The following is a 23,173-nucleotide window of genomic DNA, read 5'->3' as shown; positions in this document are numbered from 1 at the left end:
TGTACAACAGTTGAACAAGGAAGGCCACGGAAGGACAGATTTAATTTAAAAACAAAAAATGGTTGATATAATTTATGAATTTTGTATAATTAGTTATTCTACAATATTAAATAATCGTTTTTATCATTTGACTATTTTTTTCTGCGAATCCAGTCAGATTTTTTGCATTTCTACAACATAAAGCATGACTTTTCTTCGCTGACGATGTAATCATCCTGACTAGTTCTCCTGCTTAGTACAGGAACCTTTATTTATCAAAATTTGTATCAAAAACTATACAGGTTTAAAAAAATGAATATTTCAGTGTACAGCAGTTGAACAAGGAAGCCCACGGAAGGACAGATTTAATTTAAAAACAAAAAATGGTTGATATGTTTATAAATTTTGTATAATTAGTTATTCTACAATATTAAATAATCGTTTTTATCATTTGACTATTTTTTTCTTTGAATCCAGTCAGATCTTTTGCATTTCTACAACATAAAGCATGACTTTTCTACGCTGAGGATGTAATCATCCTGACTTCTCCTGCTTAGGACAGAAACCTTTATTTATCAAAATTTGTATTAAAAATCCTACAGATTAAAAAACAAGAATATTTCAGTGTACAACAGTTGAACAAGGAAGGCCACTGAAGTACAGATTTAATTTAAAAACAAAAAATGGTTGATATAGTTTATGAATTTTGTGTAATTAGTTGTTCTATATCAAATAATCATTTTTATCATTTGTCTATTTTTTTCTGTGAATCCAGTCATGATCATTTCTACAACATAAAGCATGTCTTTTCTACACTGATGATGTAATCATTGTAATCATCCTGCCTAATTCTCCTGCTTAGGAACTTTATCGCATTGGAAAATTATTTCACTCAATGGAACGTTGGTTTTTTCTTAGGGGAGAAAGGCTATAGGGATCTCTGGTTCTTCCAGGATAAACAAATCGAAGTTGTGAACGAGTATAAATTTCTTGGGGCCATCTTCACGCCAAACCTCTCTCTGATTCATTTTATAAAGAAAATTTACATGTACAAATTTGCTGTTAATTCGATTTGGTCCAACCTACTCTCAAACCCCTATATGATTTTGCACCCAATTTGAAGTTTACGGTACTTAAGACAGTATGTTGTTCAATTGTGTGCTACGCTTTTGATTCAGTTGAATCCGTTGAATGTTTCTTTATTAAAAAATTAAGGTTTTTTAAATTAAATTCACTAAATTTGTGGTCCGCTTGACCAATTAATATATCACAATTAATTAAGGTTTTTAGTTGAGATAAAAAAGTCAATGGCACGAGCGGGAGTCGAACCCCCGATCTTCGGCTAAATACGCCGCTGCTCTACCACTTGAGCTATCATGACCTCGATCCACTCGGACACCAACTTCCCATCTCAACCCCACCTTTTGAATGTTCCTTCCTTTTTGTCATTTTTCAAATGTCGTATAATCGGGTTGGATTCTCGACGGCAAATGAAATGGCCACGGAGAGCTTTAGTGAAGTATACTTCATTTTTAATCATTAAATTCACTAATTTCATGGTCCACTTGACCAATTAATATATCACAATTAATTAAGGTTTTTAGTTGATAAAAAATGGCAAAAAGGAGGGAAAACTCAAAAGGTGGGGTTGAGATAGGAAGTTGGCGTCCGAGTGAATCGAGGTCACGATAGCTCAAGTGGTAGAGCAGCGGCGTATCTAGCCGAAGACCATGGGTTCGACTCCCGCTCGTGCCATTGACTTTTTTATCTCAACTAAAAACCTTAATTAATTGTGGTTTTTAAATTAATTGGTCTTTGTACAATTGGGAATGTATCACTTTTAAAAATTGACCATTGAGTTGTTCTCAGATTTTCATTAAATATTATCATATGATGTTTATTTCATTAGAGTTTTGCAACAGTCCTATTCTCATTGAAGTTGCCTATACTCAGAGCTTCCTTCCTCTGAAACTTAAAGCTTAAAAAAAAGTGGACAGAATTTTTTTAAAACAAATATATTTTATTTATAAATTTAATCAAAATGCATTTACAAAAATGAATTGTTATAACTATACTTTGACTACGGTTTTGCCAATGTTTTCTCCAGTAAACAGCATGGTAAATGCTTCAAACATGTTTTCAAATCCTTCGACCATTGTCTCTTTAAATTTTAGTTTTCCCTAAAAAAAAAAAAAAGAAAGTTGTTTTCATCAAAAGCCGAATTCGACAAAGTGTGTGCAAAAAGCACCTCTTTCATAAACTGTAAGTTTTTCTGAATCCCCTCGAACCAACGGTCTTTCCACCTGCTCGAAATAAACCCCTGTAGGGTCAACTGCTTCATGACGATCGTCGGTTGTAAAACAGGAGCTGGAAACGTTAATGTTTTTTTATATTGATAAATTACTTTGAATGCTTAGATTTTACCCAGTGGAGGGTCCTTGGGGTCAGAGTTATACACAGAGATCGAACCACAATTGGCCACCCTTCCAAACATGTTCATGTGGTTCATAACATCATTGCTCATCCTTCCTCCAACCTAAAAACCACAACAATTCATAAATTTACAGTAGTGCATGTATAATTTCTAAAATATACAAAAATAAAAATGAAAGCTGCTAAGTTTTAAATCTATGTTCATATTTGTCAACCTTATTTTACTTATGACGTATTCATTGTGGTTTGACACCACAGACACATCATCAATGAGTTTTACCAGGATGACTCCATGGTGATGTCAAGCTCTCTTTTCTTCCAAATTTCTCAAAAAAATATCTGCTTGATAAACAAATCATACAAAAAGGTCCTGCAAGTTTTTAAAGTAATCTTTATGCATAATGGAGTTCAAGACTTTATTGGTTATAATATAAAAATATGTATAAATGTATAAATTACTTATTATTTAACTTATTTTTAGTTCTCACAGACAGAATGTGGCCATTTTTGTCTGCCTCTCTTTTACTTTAAAAACTTGATGCAGAATTATTAAAGATTTATGACACAAAAGGAAAAATTTGTTTGCTGTAACCTTAAACATGTACAAGAGAATAGGTTAACATTTCTTATTTTCATTTACATTGTCAAAATAGCAGTCGACGCCATTTGGAGCTGCTTCCTGCAAAGCCTCCGGTACTGGTTTTGTCTTGTAGTTAAAGGCATAGTCAAAGCCCAACTCTTTTACGAGCATTTTGCACTTTTCATCGGATCCGGCAAAACCGATAACAGTAAGGCCTGTAAAAATAAACATCCAATTATGTTTGCTCTGAGATAAACCAAAAATTAAATTCAAATTTACCAAGAATTTTTCCAATCTGGCCAACCAATGATCCGACAGCTCCGGCAGCTCCGCTGACTACGAGGACTTCGCCGGATTTCGGTTTACATAGTTCTGTCAATCCAAACCAAGCTGTGTTTCTAAACATTATTGTACAATAAAAATTATTTCGTTCGCCGTTTATTCGAATAATGCGGATTTAAACCTTACCCAGGCATTCCTAAAACTCCGAGTGCAGTCGATGGCGAAAACCCGCCCAGATCAGGCAGGACATAAGGTTTGGTCTTTTCGCCAAATGGTGACAAGACTTCATCCGGGTTTTGCACTGTATGTGTGACCCAGCCGAAAGGGCCAAGGACGAGGTCGCCTTTTTTATAATCAGGGTGTTTGCTCTCTAAGACCCTAAAAGGAAAAACAATCAACCAATTTAATAAAATATATACACTTTTTTTTTTGGGAGGGATACATACTTTGCTACTTGTGTGCCGATCATAGTAATCCCTGTAGGCAGCTTGGGTGATATTGCCCTACAAAATTGAAAAATATTAAAAATTAAAATAATGTCTTTTTTTTAGTTTTCTAACTGTTTATTATAGTAAGATGAGGTTTGTTAAAATAACATCCTTATGAACTTCACTAATGAATATCTTTCAATTAATTAAGGTTTTTAGTTGAGATAAAAAAGCCAGTGTCACGAGCGGGATTCGAACCCACGACCTTCGTGAGCCGCTACTCTACCACTTGAGCTATCGTGACCTCGATCCACTTGGACATCAACTTCCCATCTCAACCCCACCTTTGAATTTTCCCTCCTTTTTGCAATTTTTCAAATGTCGTGTAATCTATTTGATTCTCGGCAACAAATGAAAAATGGCAAAAAGGAGGGAAAATTCAAAAGGTCAGGTTGAGATGGTAAGTTAGTGTACAAGTGGATCGAGGTCATGCTAGCTCAAGTGGTAGCGGCGTATCTAGCCGAAGGTTGTGGGTTCGAATCACGCTCATGACACTGACTTTTTTATCTCAACTAAAAACCTTAATTAATTGACATCCTTATGAACTTTTTCATCAAGGATGTTATTTTAACAAATCTCACTATACCACAATAAACAGCTGGAAAACTTAAAAAAAAAAAAAATACACAACATACATTATATTCAATATTTTTTATTTACCTCATATAAGGGTCAACACTAATAAATAACGCTTCAAATAGAACTTCTGAAAACAAAAAGTAAAAAATGACTGTTTACAAAATAATTAATTAATTGATAAATCAAACATTTCAGTTAAATGATTCTTTACTCTTACACTCTTTTTTATACTAATCTATATGTTTAATAGTCACAATTGAATATATTAATTATTTTAATTAATTATACTTTTAAAAGATAAAAAATTAGTGCCATGAGCAGGATTCGAACCCATGACCTTCGGCTCAATACGACGCTGCTGTAACCAAGTCACGATAGCACAAGTGGTTAGAGCAATGGTGTATTGAGGTTAGAATTCGCCTTGTGACAATAATTTTTTCATCTCAGCCAAGACCTTAGAAAAAAAGTATAATAAAAACTGTTTATTTTATTTATTAAAACTGTTCCAATGCGATCATCTATTAATTAACTGACTAATAAATATGCATAAGAGAGATGTTGATATTTGAAGTCAAGTTCTTTCCTTTTCTTTTTGCTGTGGTCTTTACAATTGTTTTTTTTATCTAACACCATGCCTAAATATATATACTGAATTTTGTGGTGGTACTATTATACCGCTGGAAATGATTGGTTTACTTCTATTTTTTTAATCCAATTGGAATGATCGATCTTAGAGGTAAAAAGTGAAACGTTCAACATATTGTATTGGTCAATTAATTAAGGTTTTTAGTTGAGATAAAAAAGTCAGTGTCACAAGTGGAATTCAAACACACGGCCTTCGAGTTATCGTGACTCAAGTGGTAGAGTAACGGCGCAATCAAGCCGAAGGTCGTGGATTCGAATCCTTGAATTCGAACTGACTTTTTTTATCTCAACTAAAAACCTTAATTAATTGAAATATATTAATTGGTCAAGCGGACCATGAAAACTAGTGAATTTAATATTGTATTGGGAATATTGTCTTTAGCTTACATGTTAAACCTTGTCAAATACGATACGTCTAAGAATAAAGCTAAATATTTGTGTATATCTAAAATCAGTGATTCTATGTACTTAATCATTAGTTGAATACTTGGCTTTAAATCCAAACTAGTAGCTTTATATAATATTTTCTTTTTCATGTAATGCTTCAGCCTTTTAAGTACAAGTTTTTCATTATTAATTTCTTTTCTATATTCAATTAGTTAATTCATTTAATATCTATTTATCTAATATCTATTAATTAAATCTGATCTGACTCAAGGGACTTTTTATCAGAGATATAATCCCTGATTGTTTCATTACTCTCTTTTCTATCTCAAATTCAATTAATTCAACTTAAAAAAAGAGAAAAGATTCTGCAAATTGCGATATGATCAAGTCTGACTCATGTTTGCCAGCTTGAGGACTTTTCGTTATAGATTTCATTAAAATCACATTTGATCTTGACTTGCCCAGCATTGGTAAATGAAAAACAGGCCGATTTACCATAATATACAAGCTTAGAATAAATATCAAGCTGATAGAAAATTTTATTTACTACTGATAAAAACTGCTATTGAAATTTAACTTTGTTGGATGAATATTGTACAGTTTAACAAATATCATGCAAAAGACAACAAATTGTGTATTGACTTTTTTTTTCTTTACTTTTATCAAAAATAAACTAATTGAAAACTCAGATAATTTTTTTTACGATATTGACATTCCTCTTGATATTGTGTCAAATACATCAATACAATTTTTTAAAATTATTTTTAGAATACGGTTTATAATTAATATTTGTTTATTGGTGTAATTGACTTTTGGTTTGCAATTGAATTTCTTACATGCAAATCATTTTGGTGGGAGATGTGGCTGTTGGTTGGGTAATCTTTGGTCGGTAGATCCCTATAATTAAATAATTAATTACTAAATCCTGAAGGACCAAAATAGCAGTAAATGAGATTGGCATGTTGTTCGGGCATTCATGTTTACAGATTTTATAATTAAATCATAATTAATTACTAAATGACAAAAGGCAGAAATTGGAAAAAAAAGACTTGTTTGAATTAAGTTTCTTACATTTGCATTTGTTTTTTATCCTTAAAATGCATAAGGCATTATCATGTTCTTAGATTTTATAATTAACTATTAAATTAAGTGTAAGTACTGCATCACAATAGACAGAAATTTTGATACAAAACAACACTATTGGTTTGTCAAAATTAATTTCTTACATTTACACAGTTTTTCTCGAAATTGTGAGCATTGTTTGAACAATATTTGGTGCTGTTTTATTACAAAAACAAAATCTAAAGATGGACAGGGACAGGAAAAGCCCAACGTTGTGTTGGGAGGATGGCGAAAAAATTACGGATAAAAAAACAATTGTAAAACCTGTTGAGAAATCTGTTTCAATGCCAAGGCCAGTAATTCAGGAAATCCCAAGCAATAATGAAAGTAGTGAGGCCAAAACTTTATAATTTATTTTTAGAAGTACAAGAAAATGTCGCTGGCTAAATGCAGTTTTATTCATACAATCGTACGTAACTGTGCCAGTTCAATTAATTTTTTTATCCCGTTAAAAGTTGGATGGAAAAAAATTGCAATATGTGTAAAATTTACAATAAAAGTAATTTCAATTAATGATTTTTTGATCTAAAGTCTTGGTTGGGATGAAAAAGTTAGTTGTTTTTATTTTTAGATAGAAAAGATCTTTAGATAAAAAAGTATAATTCATTAAAATAATTAAATAGGTCAATTGTGACCTATAAACATATATGGATTAATAAAAGTAATTGTTATTATTCAATTAATTAAGGTTTTACTTGAGATAAAAAAAAGACAGTGTCACAAGCGAGATTCGAACCCACGACCTTCGGCTTGATACGCCAACTCTACCACTTGAGCTATCGTGACTTCGATCGACTCCAGGCACCAACGTTTTCTCAACTTAAAAACCTTAATTAATTGAATGATATTAATTGATCAAGTGGACCACGAAAAATAGTGAATGTAATTGTTATTGTATTTGTAAGTTTGTTTGTATAAGTATCTTTATTTTTATATGTTTTTATAAATCACAATCACAAGTTTTTATTTTACCTGGTACAGTTATATTTATTAAATAAATTCAGCCAGCTATAACTACACTTTCTTGCTTAGCAGACTTGTTAATATAAAAAAATAATATGTTTTAATGTGAATTATTCATAAATCTCTTGCACTAAAAAAATTATATAATTAATTTAATTATTTAATTTAGTAATTAATTAATTACTCAATGACTAAAGGCAGAAATTACAGTAAGATTATAGGCAAAACTAAAGTTTGAAATTGAATTTTTTACATTTGCATTAGTTTTTTAGCCTTAAAAATAATTTTCCTGGGAGTTCTGTAGGTTGTTTGGATACTTATGTTTGTAGATTTTATAATTAATTATTAATTACTCCATCATAGCAGGCAGAAATTGTGTACAAAACGACACTGCAAGTTTGTGAAAATTAATTTCTTAAATTTATATAATTTTTTCCGGAAGGTGAGAGCATTTTTTGAACAATTGGTGAGTAGTTTCTAAAATTAAATAATATTTGATTACTAAATGATGAAAGGCAGAAAATGACTATCGGTTTATGAAACTGAACATCCTAGATTTACGTTTTGTTGGGAGATTTGAGACCATCTTGGAAATTCGTTGGATGTAAATGAGGTAACAGATAAAACTATTGTGGAAAGAAGATAACACAGAGATACAAACGAAGTATTTTATGCTAATCTGCTGGAAGCTTAAAATAGAAATGGGAAAAACATAGGCCCAACTGGCTAATACGAAATATAAAAATTCGGTCAAAGTTTAAACAAGAGACTATTTGCAAATTCCGGCGGCCACATGTCCAAATTGTTATTATAAAATCTAGATAAAAAAATGAGAAGAGTTTTAATTTAATAAATCAATTGAGAAATTTACTTTTTTTGCTTGTTTATCTATTTAAAAAATATATATTGTAATTATGTTTTAAAATGGTCGCCTACCTCGGTCTTTAACCGGCGGCAGGTCTTGCTCGACCAGCTCGAAGTCCGTCTTCTTTGGTACACCCTCAAAGTGTTTTTTGAACACGAATTTTTTCGCTTTCATCTTAAAAAAAGAAAATGCAAATTGGACTCGGTCTCTTTTTCCAGAAAGGTATAAAATTCGAGGTACGTTTGAGCCTGTGTCCGGTTTTGAACTGAGCCGGATCCAGTGGGGGAACCAAGGCCAGAGTAACTAAGGGGACGTTGTCGTGACTCGTGACTTTTCAAACAAAGACACAATTGTTGTTCAACTTCAACCCGTTGAATTAAATATACCAAGTCCGATGTGTGATCGGTTTTTCGAATATTACGGAATTTGAAAATAGGGAGATTATGAAAAAAAAAAAAAATCTGGGAAAGTTCATATTCACACCAACAATCATGAGGTCAACTCGACAATCCTACAAAAGAAATTAAACAATAATATTCGTATATTTTGTATAATTTTATACAGTTCTCTTTCTTCAAGTTTGTTTGTTGAAGTTTCCATTTATAAAATAAATATTTAAGTAAATAAACATTACATCAAACAAAGTGGAAGGTTTTTGCTTAAAAATGGCACTTAAAAAAAAAATTTATTTGGCAACAAACAATTCGAGCTCTTTATTAAATTCATACTTTTTAGGCTCAGCATTTGCACTTATTTCAATTATCTCACTCACTGCATCTGCTGTCGCAGTTATTTTATTCAAATCCATAAATTACCTCTTTAAGAGTCAGTATTATACAACATACACTTCTTAGTTGCCACATTTATATCTTTATGAACAAAAATCCACCTGAGAACCAGCTAAATCAACTTAGACAAATAAATATCAGCTTTGCAGCTAAAAAACGCCGATATTTCGACACAAAAGTAAATAACTAGCCACCACGGGGCTTCTTTTGCTTTTTTTATCGTTTGGTAAATTTTTGAATATAATTGCAATGCAAGATGAGGCTTGGGTTCGTAGGCCAATACATCCGAACAAAAAGATTGAATATTTCTACAGAATTATGTATAATTTTTAATACTTTTTAAGTGAATCTCTCATGGCTTTATCAAAATTTCTCAATCCAAAATTGGACTTAACCTTCAAGAAAATTACAAATTAAGGTTTTAGTTGAGATAAAAAAGTCAATGGCACGAGCGGGATTCGAACCCACGATCTCCGGCTTGATACGCCGCTTCTCTACCACTTGAGCTATCGTGATCTCGATCCACTCGGACACTAACTTCCCATCTCAACCCCACCTTTTGAATTTTCCCTCCTTTTTTATCTCAACTAAAACCTTAATTAATTTGTAATATATTAATTGGTCAAGCGGACCACGGAATTAGTGAACTTCAAGAAAATCTTTTGCACTGAGAAAAACAAGAACATTCTTATCCATTTTCTCAATGATATCTTAGGATTTACTGACACAGCCATGATACAAAGAATACTTTTTAAACAGTTCAAATTATATTTTCACAGACACATCATTTAAAAATTTTATTATTAAGTTATACACACTGGGATTCTTGAATAGAGCTCTACTTTCCATAATTGGGTGTTCTACTCCTTCTTTCTCCAGATCCTGGTAGAATTTATTACTGGCCGCAGTGAAACATTATGTGCGTTAGATCCTCCTTTACTCCGCATGTGTCTAAATTAGGGTGTTATTTTATGCCGATCTTGTGAAGATACGCTGCGCAGATGCCATAGTTTGTTCTTAACCGATGTATGGTGGTTATGTGTTTTTTTGCCATGTCTAGCTTGTTAAACCACGGTTTTATATTTCCAAGTGGAAATAATTTTTTATAGGCCATTCCCTTATCCGAGGCAGAATATTCAATTTGCCATTCTATTTGAATTCTTGTTTCCAATAATATTTTTTATATCTTCAATGTCTTCCTGGGAATGTTCTTGGACATTTTTTGAGAGCAGTTTCTATAATTACATATTAATTAAATAATAATTAAATATGCCATAGGAAAAAGAAGAAATTGTGCTAAAATAGGTAATTTTTACTTTGAAATAAAACTTCTTACATTTACATCGTTTTGCTTGAAGATCTGAGCTTTTTTAACAATATGAATTTACAATTAAATATTAATTAAAAACTGAATTAAAATTTTATTATTTGTGTTTACTAGTCATAGTTTTTTTAACTTCTATAATTAAATAAAATTAATAATTATAACAAAAAGTTAAATTATTATATAAGTGCAGAACAAATACTGCAAATGTTTATAATTAATTAATACAAATACTAATTTGATGGATCATTAAAATAATGATTATCAATATATTTATTCATCGGTTTAATCCATCATTTTAATGATCCATCAAATCCTTTCCTTGTTTCTTTCTATTCTGTACACTCTTTAGTGATTTCAATTTAGGTCCATCACTGGTCAGTAGTTACTTAATCTGCTTAAAACCAGAACCATTAGTTGTGTGATCTGGGCAGATAGCTGATTCCAAATTAGGAATAGTGGACAATGGATTTTAGGACAATCAAATCCATGGATCTGTATTTAAGTATTTCAGCTGCTTAGAATCCTTAACCTTACAATAATTATTTGTTTAAATCTGATAGATTTTTTTTCAAATGGAAAGGATTAAAGCATAACATTGAAATAACTGATGTTCATGGCAATTTCACAGTCCAAATCCACGAAGGGAAAACAGATTTGTACATTTCTGCGATTTCTGAGCTGCAACACCATGAAGATCCTCTTTTTTGTTTTTGTTTTGCCTATGTCTATTCTGGGAGAAGACAAATGTATATACTTTTGTTATAACATAATACAAGAAATTTATGTAATTTTTTGTACAGTTTGTAATTTTAAGAACGTCAAAAGGAAATTGAACGAGAGATGGCTGGTTAGTACATGCAGAGTGGCTGTATGCGAAGAATCAGAACAAGGCGGCTTACAAGTGAAACTTATCTCGTAAGTTACTTGCTTAAGTCACTTTTCTTTTTTTGTCGGGTTTCATTTTAGGACTGGAGGATCGGGAATGGTCTTATTCCACAACCAACGACACTGCGACGTGTCGAGCAGGTCGAAAATCACTGATGTGGACAACTGCGCCGCCGATAGCTCAATGAACTGCCCAAGTAGGTACGCCAAATTAAAATTAAACACCTAATCTAAAAATCTTCTCTCAGCCGGATGCTTACACGAAGGCAAGTACAGAAGACACGGAGAGACTTGGCCGGTCGCGGGATGCAGGGGTGCATCCTGTTGGGCACCTGACAATGGACCAAAACATGTGACTATCATCCCGTAAGTTGTCTATGCAGTTGAATTTTAACAACGAAACGATTTATTTATTTATATTTTTAGCTGTCAACCCGTCTACACTGACCTTACTCCGAGTCAGGTTGATCAAGGCTGCAGAATCGTTTTTAATATGACAGAAGTTTATCCTTCTTGTTGCTATCCTAAAGTGGTGTGCGACAATGCACACACAAGCGACAGTTTCAGAGTTTGAAACAAAATATAATATGACGAGTACGACTACTGGGATTAGGGCGAGGCTTGTTTGCCAAAGCAGTGGGTCGCTGCGTTATGAACTGTTACATGTTTGAATAATAAGACTCTTGAATACGTCAAATTTGCAATTATTTTCTAAAAGACATCATCATACGCTGCCCAATATTGTACCGAAGTGAGAAAATGTTCCGAGTTTCAGCTTTGAGTTTTCCGCAGTCTGCAGGCTGCAGATAGAGTCGGGTCAGACTAATTGATATTCGGTGCCGGTGGTGCCTGGCTTGTTTTGGACTGAACGGGCGCCAGTCCCAGACTGCGATTTTCAACTTTTGAACCCCCTTTGGACCATCACCAAATCCGATAAATTAGACGGGTCGTCACCATATATAAACCAAATGCTACGTACTTTAAATCAATATAACTCTACATAATAGAAAAATAAGATTAATAATATAATAAGCACGGTTTTAGTTCAACCTTCAAATTGATTTTTGATTCCATGTATCACAGTAAACATCTGAGTTTTGCATTAATTAAGCAGTGCGAGTAGGCCTGGAAAGGAAATTGGTCAATTGCCCACAACTCGCCACGCACTCGGCTTAGACAGTTTTCTTCGTGCTTAAAAATTGTGCGTTCGTACAAACTGACTTGGGAGGATCGACACGTGCTGAGATCTTAGCTTTTGTCATCTCTTTTAGAAAAGTTTAAGTTTTAGTTTATAATTAATAGGATGGGCCCTGTTGAAATTAGGCCTAAAGATTGCTCCTCGCATAAAGGTCAGACGTAAGCTGTAAAGTAGAAAGCCTACATTCTTTCCAGTCCACTGCAAAGAAAAACTAAATTTTCCTTAAAATAATCAACTATTTAGCTAATTCTGTAGAGCACTGAGGAAGGTTTAATAAAAAGCCAAAACCTTGACAAAAGAGATGACTACTTCATTTTCGACCACCTGATACCAACCATCAATTGTTAATCATCGCAGGTCGAAAATTCTCTGTGTTATATTTGGCTAATGTTAATTATCAAACAAAAAATCAAAAACATATATGTATAAATATCGCAACAGAGACTAAGTAGAATATGGGGACATATCCTAGCTATGGCAGTTTGTGAGATATAAAAAAAGATTTGTTAAAAACCAAGATTTTGTTTTAAATATCTAAGAATTTAGGTAGTTTTGGGCAAATAAAATTTCAACTGTATGAAAATTTCATCATAAACCCATACATGTTTAGCGGCCATAATTTACCATATAAATTATTTCAATTAATTCCTTTTCGCTAAGGTCTTGGTTGAGATGAAAAAGTCAGTGTCACGAGCGGGATTAGAACCCACGACCTTTGGCTTGATACTACTCTACCACTTGAGCTATCGTGACTTCAATCCACTCTGAACACCAACGTTTTCTCAACTTAAAAACCTTAATTAATTGAATGTTATTAATTGATCAAGCGGACACAAAAATAATGAATGTAATTGTTATTGTATTTGTAAGTTGGTTTGTATAAGTATCTTTGTTTTTATATGTTTTTAGAAATTGCAATCACCAATTTTTATTCCTGGTACAGTTATATTTATTAAATAAATTCAGCCAGCTATAACTACACTTTCTTGCTTAGCAGACTTGTATATGTAAAAAAAGAGTAGTTTTTCACAAAAAAGTTCATAAATCTCTCGCAATAAAAAAAGATTATATAATTAATTAATTATTTAATTTAGTAATTAATTAATTACTCAATGACTAAAGGCAGAAATTACAGTAAGATTATAGGCAAAACTAAAGTTTGAAATTGAATTTCTTACATTTACATTTCATCATAGTAGGCAGAAATTTTATACAAATCGACACTATAAGTTTGTGAAAATTAATTGCTTAAATTTACATAATTTTTTCCAGAAGGTGAGAGCATTTTTTGAACAATTGGTGAGTAGTTTCTAAAATTAAATATTAATTAAATAATATTTGATTACTAAATGATGAAAGGCAGAAATTGACTATCGATTTATGAAACTGAACATCCTAGATTTACATCGTTTTGCTGGGAGATTTGAGACCATCTTGGAAATTTGTTGGATGTAAATAAGGTAACAGATAAAACTATTGTGGAAAGAAGATAACACAGAGATACAAACGAAGTATTTTAAGCTTAAAATAGAAATGGGAAAAACATAGGCCCAACTGGCTAATACGAAATATAAAAATTCGGTCAAAGTTTAAACAAGAGACTATTTGCAAATTCCGGCGGCCACATGTCCAAATTGTTATTATAAAATCTAGATAAAAAAATGAGAAGAGTTTTAATTTAATAAATCAATTGAGAAATTTACTTTTTTTGCCATGTTTTAAAATGGTCGCCTACCTCGGTCTTTAAATGGCGGCAGGTCTTGCTCGACCAGCTTGAAGTTTGTCTTCTTTGGTACGCCCTCGAAGTGTTTTTTGAACACGAATTTTTTCGCTTTCATCCGAGGCAGAATATTCGATTTGCCATTCTATTTGAATTCTTGTTTCCAATATTTGAAAAAGGTCTGTATAAGGGATCTTTATGATTCTAGGCATGGGTAACTGTGTGGCATTTTTTACTCTTTTTTTTGTGGGTAGTATCTATAATTTAATAATAATTAATTACAGAATAACAAAAAACAGAAAATGCAGTTAAAAAACTGACAATATTAGTTTCAAATATATTTTTTAAAATCAGCTCCGTCTTGTTGGGAGTGGCGAAAGTTTTGGCTATTTTTGTATGCGGATTCCATAAACAAATAATAATTAATTTTGGCACAACAAAGAGAAGAATTTATAATGGAAAAATACGCTGTTAGTTCAAACAGAATTTCTTATATTTGAATTTTTATAGTTGAATCTATTTACATTTAATTAATTAATTTTTTATATATCTGCAATGTCATCCTGGGAATGTTCTTGGGCATTTTTTGAGTGCAGTTTCTATAATTAGATATTAAATAATATTTAAATATGCCATAGCACAAAGAAGGGATTGTAGTAAAATAGGTAACGTTTTACTTTGAAATAAAATTTCTTACATTTACATCGTTTTGCTTGAAGATCTGAGCTTTTTTGACATTATGAATGTACAATTAAATATTAATGAAAAATTCAATAATTTCATGGTCCGCTTGACCAATTAATATATTAAAATTAATTAAGGTTTTTAGTTGAGATAAAAAAATCAATGGCACGAGCGGGATTCGGACCCACGATCTTCGGCTTGATACGCCGCTGTTCTACCACTTGAGCTATCGTGACCTCGATCCACTCGGACACTAACTTCCCATCTCAACCCCCCCCCCTTTTATCTCAACTAAAAACCTTAATTAATTGTAATAAATTAATTAAAAACTAAATTAAAATTTTATTATTTGTGTTTACTAGTCATAGTTTTTTTAACTTCTATAATTAAATAAAATTAATAATTATAACATAAACAGGCAGAAATATTGCGAAAACAAGCCACTTCAGGCTTGGAATGGAAAGGCCCTGGTTTGCTGTAAAATGTGTATGTAGCGTTTAGTTAGAAACAACTGAATTTTCGAAAATTAAATATTAATTATACAATAATTAATTAGGACGTAACATATAGGGAAAAGTTATTAGTTAATTAGTTTTCGGTTTCATTGAGAAATCTGCTTGATGGATTTTTATTTAGTAATTTTTTTATTGGACAATTGTATAATTACAATTAAATTAAACTGCAACCTTACAAAAGGCAAAAATTATGAGCATAAACGACACTTTTTGTTTGTGATGGAATCTGTTCAATTATAACTGGATTACTGGTAAATCTGTAGGTACCGTTCAGACATTTTTCTTTTTAGATTTTTTCCATTAACACGATCAATCAAATATAAATTAATTATGGACTAAAATAAAGTATAGTAAATAAAGAAATCATAAAACTTTTTTGTTTACGTTTGAGTATTATTGAAAATAATTTTGTTTTTGTGATTCTATACATTCACATTGAGGAAAGGAGTGGCATAATAAATTAAAAATTCTGTAAATCCTAATGGTTAATTAACTAATTAATTAATTATGAAGGTAGAAATTATTGTAAAACAAATATCACTTTCGTACGGATATTGGATTTTGCAATTGCTTTGTCTATTTGTCAGTTGTATCATTTTTTTGTGTCGATCAAACCTGTTATTAAACCTGTTCTATTAAACATAATTTATAAATATATTTATGATGTATGTATTATAACAGTAAAATTTACCACAAAGTCTAAAACTCAACATGTTAAAATTAGAATTTTCCCCAGTTTGTTCCGCTCACTTGAGACAAATTTCCAATTACATGCACACATTTGGGTGCAGTGATTAAAGAAAAAGTAAAAATGTTCTTTATAAAATCACATCAAGCTGTTTTTCTTCTGATTTTAACTTTTAAATCTACTCTTGCGGATAAAAACACCACCCAACAGAATGTGAAAGCTAACAGTGAGTCAAAACTTTAAATTATTCTTGATGGTTCTTTTGTCTGGATTGATTTTTCCATAAAAACTGTAATCAAAATTGTATTGTTTTACTTTGAAAAGAAACGTATTTATTAGAATTCCAGTATTGAAATCATAATAGGGCTTAAAACACATCCTTTCGCTACAGCCCTTCATGCGCTTTATTTATTTTAATTTTTTTATCTACCAGTGTGTCCCATAAATGATAAACTGATCGGTGAAGGCTTGACAGAAATGTTGGACGGTTGCAGAAAAGTAACTTGCGTCAAAGAGAGTACCAATACCACCCTGTTGATCATTAAATCGTAAGATTTTCCCTTCCTTGAGATAAAAAACCAAAAACACTATATAGTAATTTTGTAGATCAGGGGCTGATCAAATATATTTTAATGATGACGAGAAGCACTGTAGCATTGATGTTCCCAATGACGGCACATGCAGCAAGGTAACAAAGGAATGCAGGGGTATGAATTTATGATGTTTTCAACAGAAGATTATTATAGAAGATTATTATTATTTTTTTTTTTTACTTTCAGCATTCTGCAAATTTGAAAACCAAACAAAGCTACATGGAGACTCCTGGTTCATTGAAGGTTGCAGGAGAGCAACATGTTTTGCATTTGAACCGTATAACTCAACTAAGATAGAAATTGAACAGTATGTCTTGCAGGGGGGAAAAATAAATAAAAATAAAGGATAGTTTACATTTGCTCATGTTTTAGATGCCAGGACATCATCATTGTTGAAATGACTAAAGAACAACAGGATAGAGGTTGCGTCTTCAACGAAAACTTTGACGGGTTTTATCCAGTTTGCTGTAGACCCTGGGTGGAGTGTAACGGTGTCAAAGAGCTAAATCAGATTGTAAGATACAGAGGAATGTACGATGAATAATAACAAAATACAACAAGAACATTGACAAAGCTTCAAGATTTGTTTATAAAAATAATTTTCCAAATTAAAAAACCTCCATAATTACAACTTGTTGAAGGAAAAAATAAATAAACATGGTATGTGGGAGTAAAAGAGGCAGAACTACAACTTAACATACATTGCCATAAATATTTACATACATAATTTTCAGTTGAATTTACTTCAGGAAAAATTGTACATTTGTGGTAGGGTTAAACGAGGTGTACTTCAAATCAAGCTCCACCCACAAGGGATTAAATTGAAGCTTAAATTTTCCAATCAACCTTCGATAAAAATTAGATGTGTTGCTTCAAATCAAGTTCCACCCCCCATGTCTAAATTTTCATAGTTAAACTCTATTAACTAAGGTTTTTAGTTGAGATGAAAAAGTCAATGGCACGAGCGGGATTCGAACCCATGATCTTCGGCTAGATACGCCGCTGCTCTACCACTTGAGCTATCGTGACCGTTTTTTTCATCTCAACTAAAAACCTTAATTAATTGTAATGATTTAATTGGTCAAGTGGACCACGAAATTAGTGAATCTATTAACTAAGTTAATAACTTTAATTCGATTATCAAAACATGCTTTCTACATAACTCAGGTGTATTCCCGATAGGAAATTTTGGGCAAGGTTAAAAAAAAAGGGCTTTATAGGCTCCACAAGTGTTATTAAGTTACCTACAATTCAGTTAGCAAAATATGCTACATACATAATTTTCAAATGTATTTAGGTCGAGAAAGATTGTAAATGTGGTAAGGTTAAAAGGGGTGTAGATTCAAATTAACCTCTATACCTAACCTAAAAGCTAAAAACAGACTTATTCGAAAGTTGTTAAGATTATAAGTTCCATTCGATTAACAAAAGACATAGTCATAATTTTTCATTGCATTTAGGCCAGGAAAGAAACATGTGCATTAAATAGGCTTACTTCAAATCAAGTTAAACCCGAAGAGCTTAAATTTATGTTTAACCTTTCAAAGTCAGACTTCTATAAGATTAATTTAGTTGATAAATGATTCAATTAGAAATATGCACAATATAAATGATTTCCAATTTTATTAAGGCCAGGAAAGATTGTATATTTTTTATCAGGTTAAATGATCTGTAGCATTAAATCAAGCCCCATCCCATTGGCTTTAATTAATGCTTAAACATTCAAAGTCAGACTACCATAAGAGTTATCAAGTTAATAACTGCAATTTGATTAGCAAAATATGCTACGTACATAATTTTTAATTTTATTTAGGTCGAGGAAGATTGTAAATGTGGTAGGGTTAAAAGGGGTGTAGCTTCAAATTAACCTCTATATGTAACCTAACAGCTAAAAACAGACTTATTTGAAAGTTGTTAAGATTGTAAGTTCCATTCGATTAACAAAAGATATAGACATAATTTTTAGTTGCGTTTAGGCCAGGAAAGAAACATGTGGGTTAAATAGGCTTAGTTAAAATCAAGTTCCACCCCAAGAGCTTAAATTTATGTTTATCCTTTCAAATTCAGACTTCTTTAAGGTTTATTTAGTTGATAAATGATTTAATTAGGAATATGTACTATATAAATGATTTTCAATTTTACTAAGGCCAGGATTTTCGATAGGGTTAGAAGAAGTGTAGTTTCAAATCAAACTCCAACCCAAATGCTTAAATTGAAACTTAAGTTTTCAAAGTTTAACTTCCATAACAATTGTTACATTAATAACTGCACCCTGATTTAAAGGGAGCAAAGATTTTTAAGAAAAAATAATGTTCCATGTTAGAAATGGTCAATACTAAAAAAAACTACTGTATAAAACATTACTTGTTTTTTTTAAGGATATAAATTGATTGATCAAATTGTATTAAAATACATAAATAAATAAAATAAAGTGACAATCTAATGATTCCCGCGACCAAATTTTCCCAGTGTCTATCACATTCACATTTCACGATTTTCAGTACATGTCTGTGCATTGTACTCCATGGTTCTTTCTTTACTTGTAAAAAATTGATAAACTCCAACGATAAACTAGGCAAATGTTCAACAACTCGCAGACCTTTTGACAAACCAAAATAAGCAATAAAAAAGTATTACTCAACCTGCTTTAACCTGCATCAAAACAAAGTAAATTCTGTAAATATTAGACCATTTTTGTTTATAATTACAAAACATAGCTTAAAATAACTCAATATTATTTGAATTTTTATGGAAAAATGAAAAAAAAGTTTGATTATTTTTTTAAATATAAAAAGTATATAATTCTTTTTGAACATGTGTCCTTTTCTTTTCATACTTCACGATTTCATAAAAATACTTCACTGTGTATAATAAAATCTAACTGAGCACTCTATAATTGTTTTTGTTGCTATCTTCTAAATCCAATATCAAACCAATACTACTTTTCTTCTTCCTCTTCTTTTTTCTTTATTTTTTTGCACATTTTCTAGACACAAGTTGCTCATAGAGCCCATGTAAGTGTAAAAAAAAATCCATGATATTATATAGGCAAAGACTATCATATTAGCAGAACCAATTCCACAAATAGTTTATAATTAAAATTAATTAATTAATACAAATTTGATGCATCATTAATATAATGAATATCAATATATTTATTCATTGGTTAAGTTACTTAATCTGCTTAAAACCAGAACCATTAGTTGTATGATCTGGGCAGATAGCTGATTCCAAATTAGGAATAGTGGACAATGGATTTTAGGACAATCAAATCCATGGATCTGTACTTTTCTTCTTCTGTACTTAAGTATTTCAGCTTCAGTTGTATCAGTCTGTACCATCATTTCTTCTCGCTGTCATATTTAACCTCAGCCTGCTTAGAATCCTTAATCTTACAATAATTATTTGTTTAAATCTGATAGATTTTTTTCAAATGGAAAGGATTAAAGCATAACATTGAAATAACTGATGTTCATGGCAATTTCACGGTCCAAATCTATGAAGGGAAAACTGATTCGTACATTTCTGCGATTTCTGAGCTGCAAAACCATGAATATCTTTTTTTTTTGTTTTTGTTTTACCTACGTCTATTCTGGGAGAAGACAAATGTATATACTTTCGTTATAACATAACCCAAGAAATTTATGTAATTTTTTTGTACAGTTTGTAATTTTAAGAATGTCAAAAGAAAATTGAACGAGAGATGGCTGGTTAGTACATGCAGAGTGGCTGTATGCGAAGAATCAGAACAAGGCGGCTTACAAGTGAAACTTTTCTCGTAAGTTACTTGCTTAAGTTATTTTTCTTTTATTGTCGGGTGTCATTTTAGGACTGGAGGATCGGGAAGGGTCTTATTCAACAACCAACGACACTGCGACGTGTCGAGCAGGTCGAAAATCACCGATGTGGCCAACTGCGCCGCCGATAGCTCAATCAACTGCCCAAGTAGGTAGCCAAATTAAAATTAAACACCTAATCTAAAAATGTTCTCTCAGCCGGATGCTTACACGAAGGCAAGTACAGAAGACACGGAGAGACTAGGCCGGTCGCAGGATGCAGGGGTGCATCCTGTTGGGCACCTGACAATGGACCAGAACATGTGACTATCATCCCGTAAGTTGTCTATGCAGTTGAATTTTAACAACGAAACGATTTATTTATTTATATTTTTAGCTGTCAACCTGTCTACGCTGACCTTACTCCCAGTCAGGTTAATCAAGGTTGCAGAATCGTTTTTAATATGACAGAAGTTTATCCTTCTTGTTGCTATCCTAAAGTGGTATGCGACAATGCACACACAAGCAATAGTTTCAGAGTTTTAAACAAAATAGAATATGACGAGTACGAGTGGGATTAGGGCGAGGCTTGTTCGCCAAAGCAGTGAGTCGCTGCGTTACGAACTGTTACATGTTTGAATAATAAGACTCTTGAACACGACAAACTTGCAATGATTTTCTAAAAGACATCATCATACGCTGCCCAATGTTGTACCGAAGTGAGAAAATGTTCCGAGTTTCAGCTTTGAGTTTTCCGCAGTCTGCAGGCTGCAGATAGAGTCGGGTCAGACGAATCGATACTCGGTGCCGGCGGTGCCTGGCTTGTTTTGGACTGAACGGGCGCCAGACCCAGACTGCGATTTTTAACTTTTGAACCCCCTTTGGACCATCACCAAATCCGATAAATTAGCCGGGTCGTCGCCATGTACAAACCAAACCCTACGTACTTTAAATCAATATAATTCTACACAATAAAAAAATAATATTAATAAGATAATAAGCACGGTTTTAGTTCAAGCTTAAAATTGATTTTTGATTCCATGTATCACAGTAAACATCTGAGTTTTGCATTAATTAAGCAGTGCGTGTAGGCCTGGAAAGGAAATCGGTCAAGTCAATTGCCCACAACTCGCCACGCACTCGGCTTAGACAGTTTTCTTCGTGCTTAAAAGTTGTGCGTTTTTCGTACAAACTGACTTGGGAGGATCGACACGCGCTGAGATAGCTTAGGCGCTTTTGTCATCTCTTTTAGAAAAGTTTAAGTTTTAGTTTATAATTAATAGGATGGGCCCTGTTGAAATTAGGCCTAAAGATTGCTCCTCGCATAATGACTTCACTAATAGGCCCGAAAGGTCAGACGTAAGCTGTAAAGTAGAAAGTCTACATTCTTTCCAGTCCACTGCAAAGAAAAACTAAATTTTTCTTAAAATAATCAACTATTTGGCTAATTCTGTAGAGCCCTGAGGAAGGCTTAATAAAAAGCCGAAACATTGGCAAAAGAGACGACTATTGTGGACCACATACCTGATACCAATCATCAATTGTTAATCATCGGAGGTTGAGAATTCTCTGTGTGATATTTGGTTAATGTATCAACATCAATTAATTATCAAACAAAAAAACATAAATCTATAAATATCTCAACAGACACTATCTGTATGTAGAATATGAGGACATAATCTAGCTTTGGCAGTTTGTGAGATATAAAAAAAAAGATTTGTTAAAAACCAAGTTTTTGTTTTAAATATCGAACAGTTTAGCTAGTTTTGGTCAAATAAAATTTCAACTGTATGAAAACTTCATGGTAATCATCATAAAACCATACATGTTTAGCGGTCATAATTGACCATATAAATTATTTCAATTAATTATTCTTTTTCGCTAAGGTCTTGGTTGAGATGAAAAAGTCAGTGTCACGAGCGGGATTCGAACCCACGTTCTTGAGCTCAATACGCCGCTGCTCTAACCACTTGAGATATCGTGACTTCGATACACTCGGACACCAACTCCTCATCTCAACCTATAACCTTTCGAATTTCACCTCTTTTTGCCATTACTTCTTTCATACTATTCTCAATTAAAAAACCATGTGCCGGGATTCGAACCCAGGACCGCTAACGTGGCAAATACGAGTCGGAACTTGAAGTCAATTTGAAAACTTGGATCGAAGTCACGATAGCTCAAGTGGTAAAGTAGCGGCGTATTTATCCGAAGGTCGTGGGTTCGAATCCCGCTCGTGACGCTGACTTTTTTATCTCAACCCATACCTTATATAAAGATTAATTAATTGAATTTGGTCAATCGGACCACGAAATCTAATAAATTTAGAACAATTTTACAACTTTGTTTTGTTATTTCTCACAAGCTGATATGGTAGGATATGTGTGACTATGAGACTAACAGAAAGTTTCAGTTGCAACATATTTCTGTAACTTTTAAATGATTGTTTTTTTTTTTCTTGACAGTTACTTTAGAGTTAGAAAGGGCACAGCAATATAATATTCAAGTTGGCGCCCCACAAGCGAGCGTTCTTGGACTGCTCTTAAATTGATTTACACTGGTGAAATTTCCAGAATCTGTTGTCATGTTTACCTAATTTTGTACATTTATGGATTCTTTGTAACATAAATAGACAATATCTTTGACCATTTGAAAAGAAAACTTGGTTTTATATTC

General features: G+C 32.3%; 4 protein-coding genes across 5 annotated transcripts; 3 read left to right on the top strand and 1 right to left on the bottom strand.

Moving 5' to 3' along the window:
- Window positions 1-1,978: 1,978 nt before the first annotated feature.
- LOC106668120 (prostaglandin reductase 1-like) lies at window positions 1,979-8,613 on the bottom strand. Its single transcript, XM_014396582.2, has 9 exons — window positions 8,395-8,613; window positions 4,423-4,468; window positions 3,721-3,777; window positions 3,461-3,652; window positions 3,272-3,390; window positions 3,053-3,207; window positions 2,404-2,515; window positions 2,228-2,346; window positions 1,979-2,159 (listed from the first exon to the last, which is right to left on the bottom strand). The coding sequence occupies exons 1-9, from the start codon at window positions 8,495-8,497 to the stop codon at window positions 2,049-2,051; spliced, it is 1,014 nt and encodes a 337-aa protein (XP_014252068.1). The 5' UTR covers window positions 8,498-8,613; the 3' UTR covers window positions 1,979-2,048.
- A 2,448-nt stretch (window positions 8,614-11,061) lies between these two features.
- Window positions 11,062-12,020, top strand: LOC106668121. Its single transcript, XM_014396583.2, has 5 exons — window positions 11,062-11,184; window positions 11,239-11,353; window positions 11,405-11,520; window positions 11,572-11,689; window positions 11,750-12,020. Exons 1-5 carry the CDS (start codon window positions 11,127-11,129, stop codon window positions 11,895-11,897), a joined length of 555 nt encoding a protein of 184 aa, XP_014252069.1. The 5' UTR covers window positions 11,062-11,126; the 3' UTR covers window positions 11,898-12,020.
- A 4,160-nt stretch (window positions 12,021-16,180) lies between these two features.
- Window positions 16,181-17,301, top strand: LOC106668123. The gene is made up of 5 exons (XM_014396584.2): window positions 16,181-16,354; window positions 16,562-16,676; window positions 16,735-16,835; window positions 16,908-17,028; window positions 17,094-17,301. Exons 1-5 carry the CDS (start codon window positions 16,252-16,254, stop codon window positions 17,263-17,265), a joined length of 612 nt encoding a protein of 203 aa, XP_014252070.1. The 5' UTR covers window positions 16,181-16,251; the 3' UTR covers window positions 17,266-17,301.
- A 2,953-nt stretch (window positions 17,302-20,254) lies between these two features.
- LOC106668124 lies at window positions 20,255-21,478 on the top strand. Of its 2 annotated transcripts, none has more exons than XR_001340706.2 (5): window positions 20,255-20,329; window positions 20,385-20,499; window positions 20,551-20,666; window positions 20,717-20,834; window positions 20,895-21,475. XR_001340706.2 is itself a non-coding variant. In XM_014396585.2 (5 exons), exons 1-5 carry the CDS (start codon window positions 20,271-20,273, stop codon window positions 21,076-21,078), a joined length of 567 nt encoding a protein of 188 aa, XP_014252071.1. In that variant the 5' UTR covers window positions 20,255-20,270; the 3' UTR covers window positions 21,079-21,478. The 2 variants fall into 2 exon arrangements, 1 of the variants encoding a protein (XP_014252071.1); XM_014396585.2 differs by having other exon boundaries at window positions 20,410-20,499; window positions 20,895-21,478.
- The last annotated feature ends 1,695 nt before the right edge of the window (window positions 21,479-23,173 follow it).

Source organism: Cimex lectularius, unplaced genomic scaffold (genome assembly GCF_000648675.2).
Source record: "Cimex lectularius strain Harlan isolate CLEC.00 unplaced genomic scaffold, Clec_2.1 scaffold55, whole genome shotgun sequence".
In the NCBI taxonomy this organism is placed as follows: domain Eukaryota; kingdom Metazoa; phylum Arthropoda; class Insecta; order Hemiptera; family Cimicidae; genus Cimex; species Cimex lectularius.
This window is presented reverse-complemented; position numbering and strand designations above follow the sequence as displayed.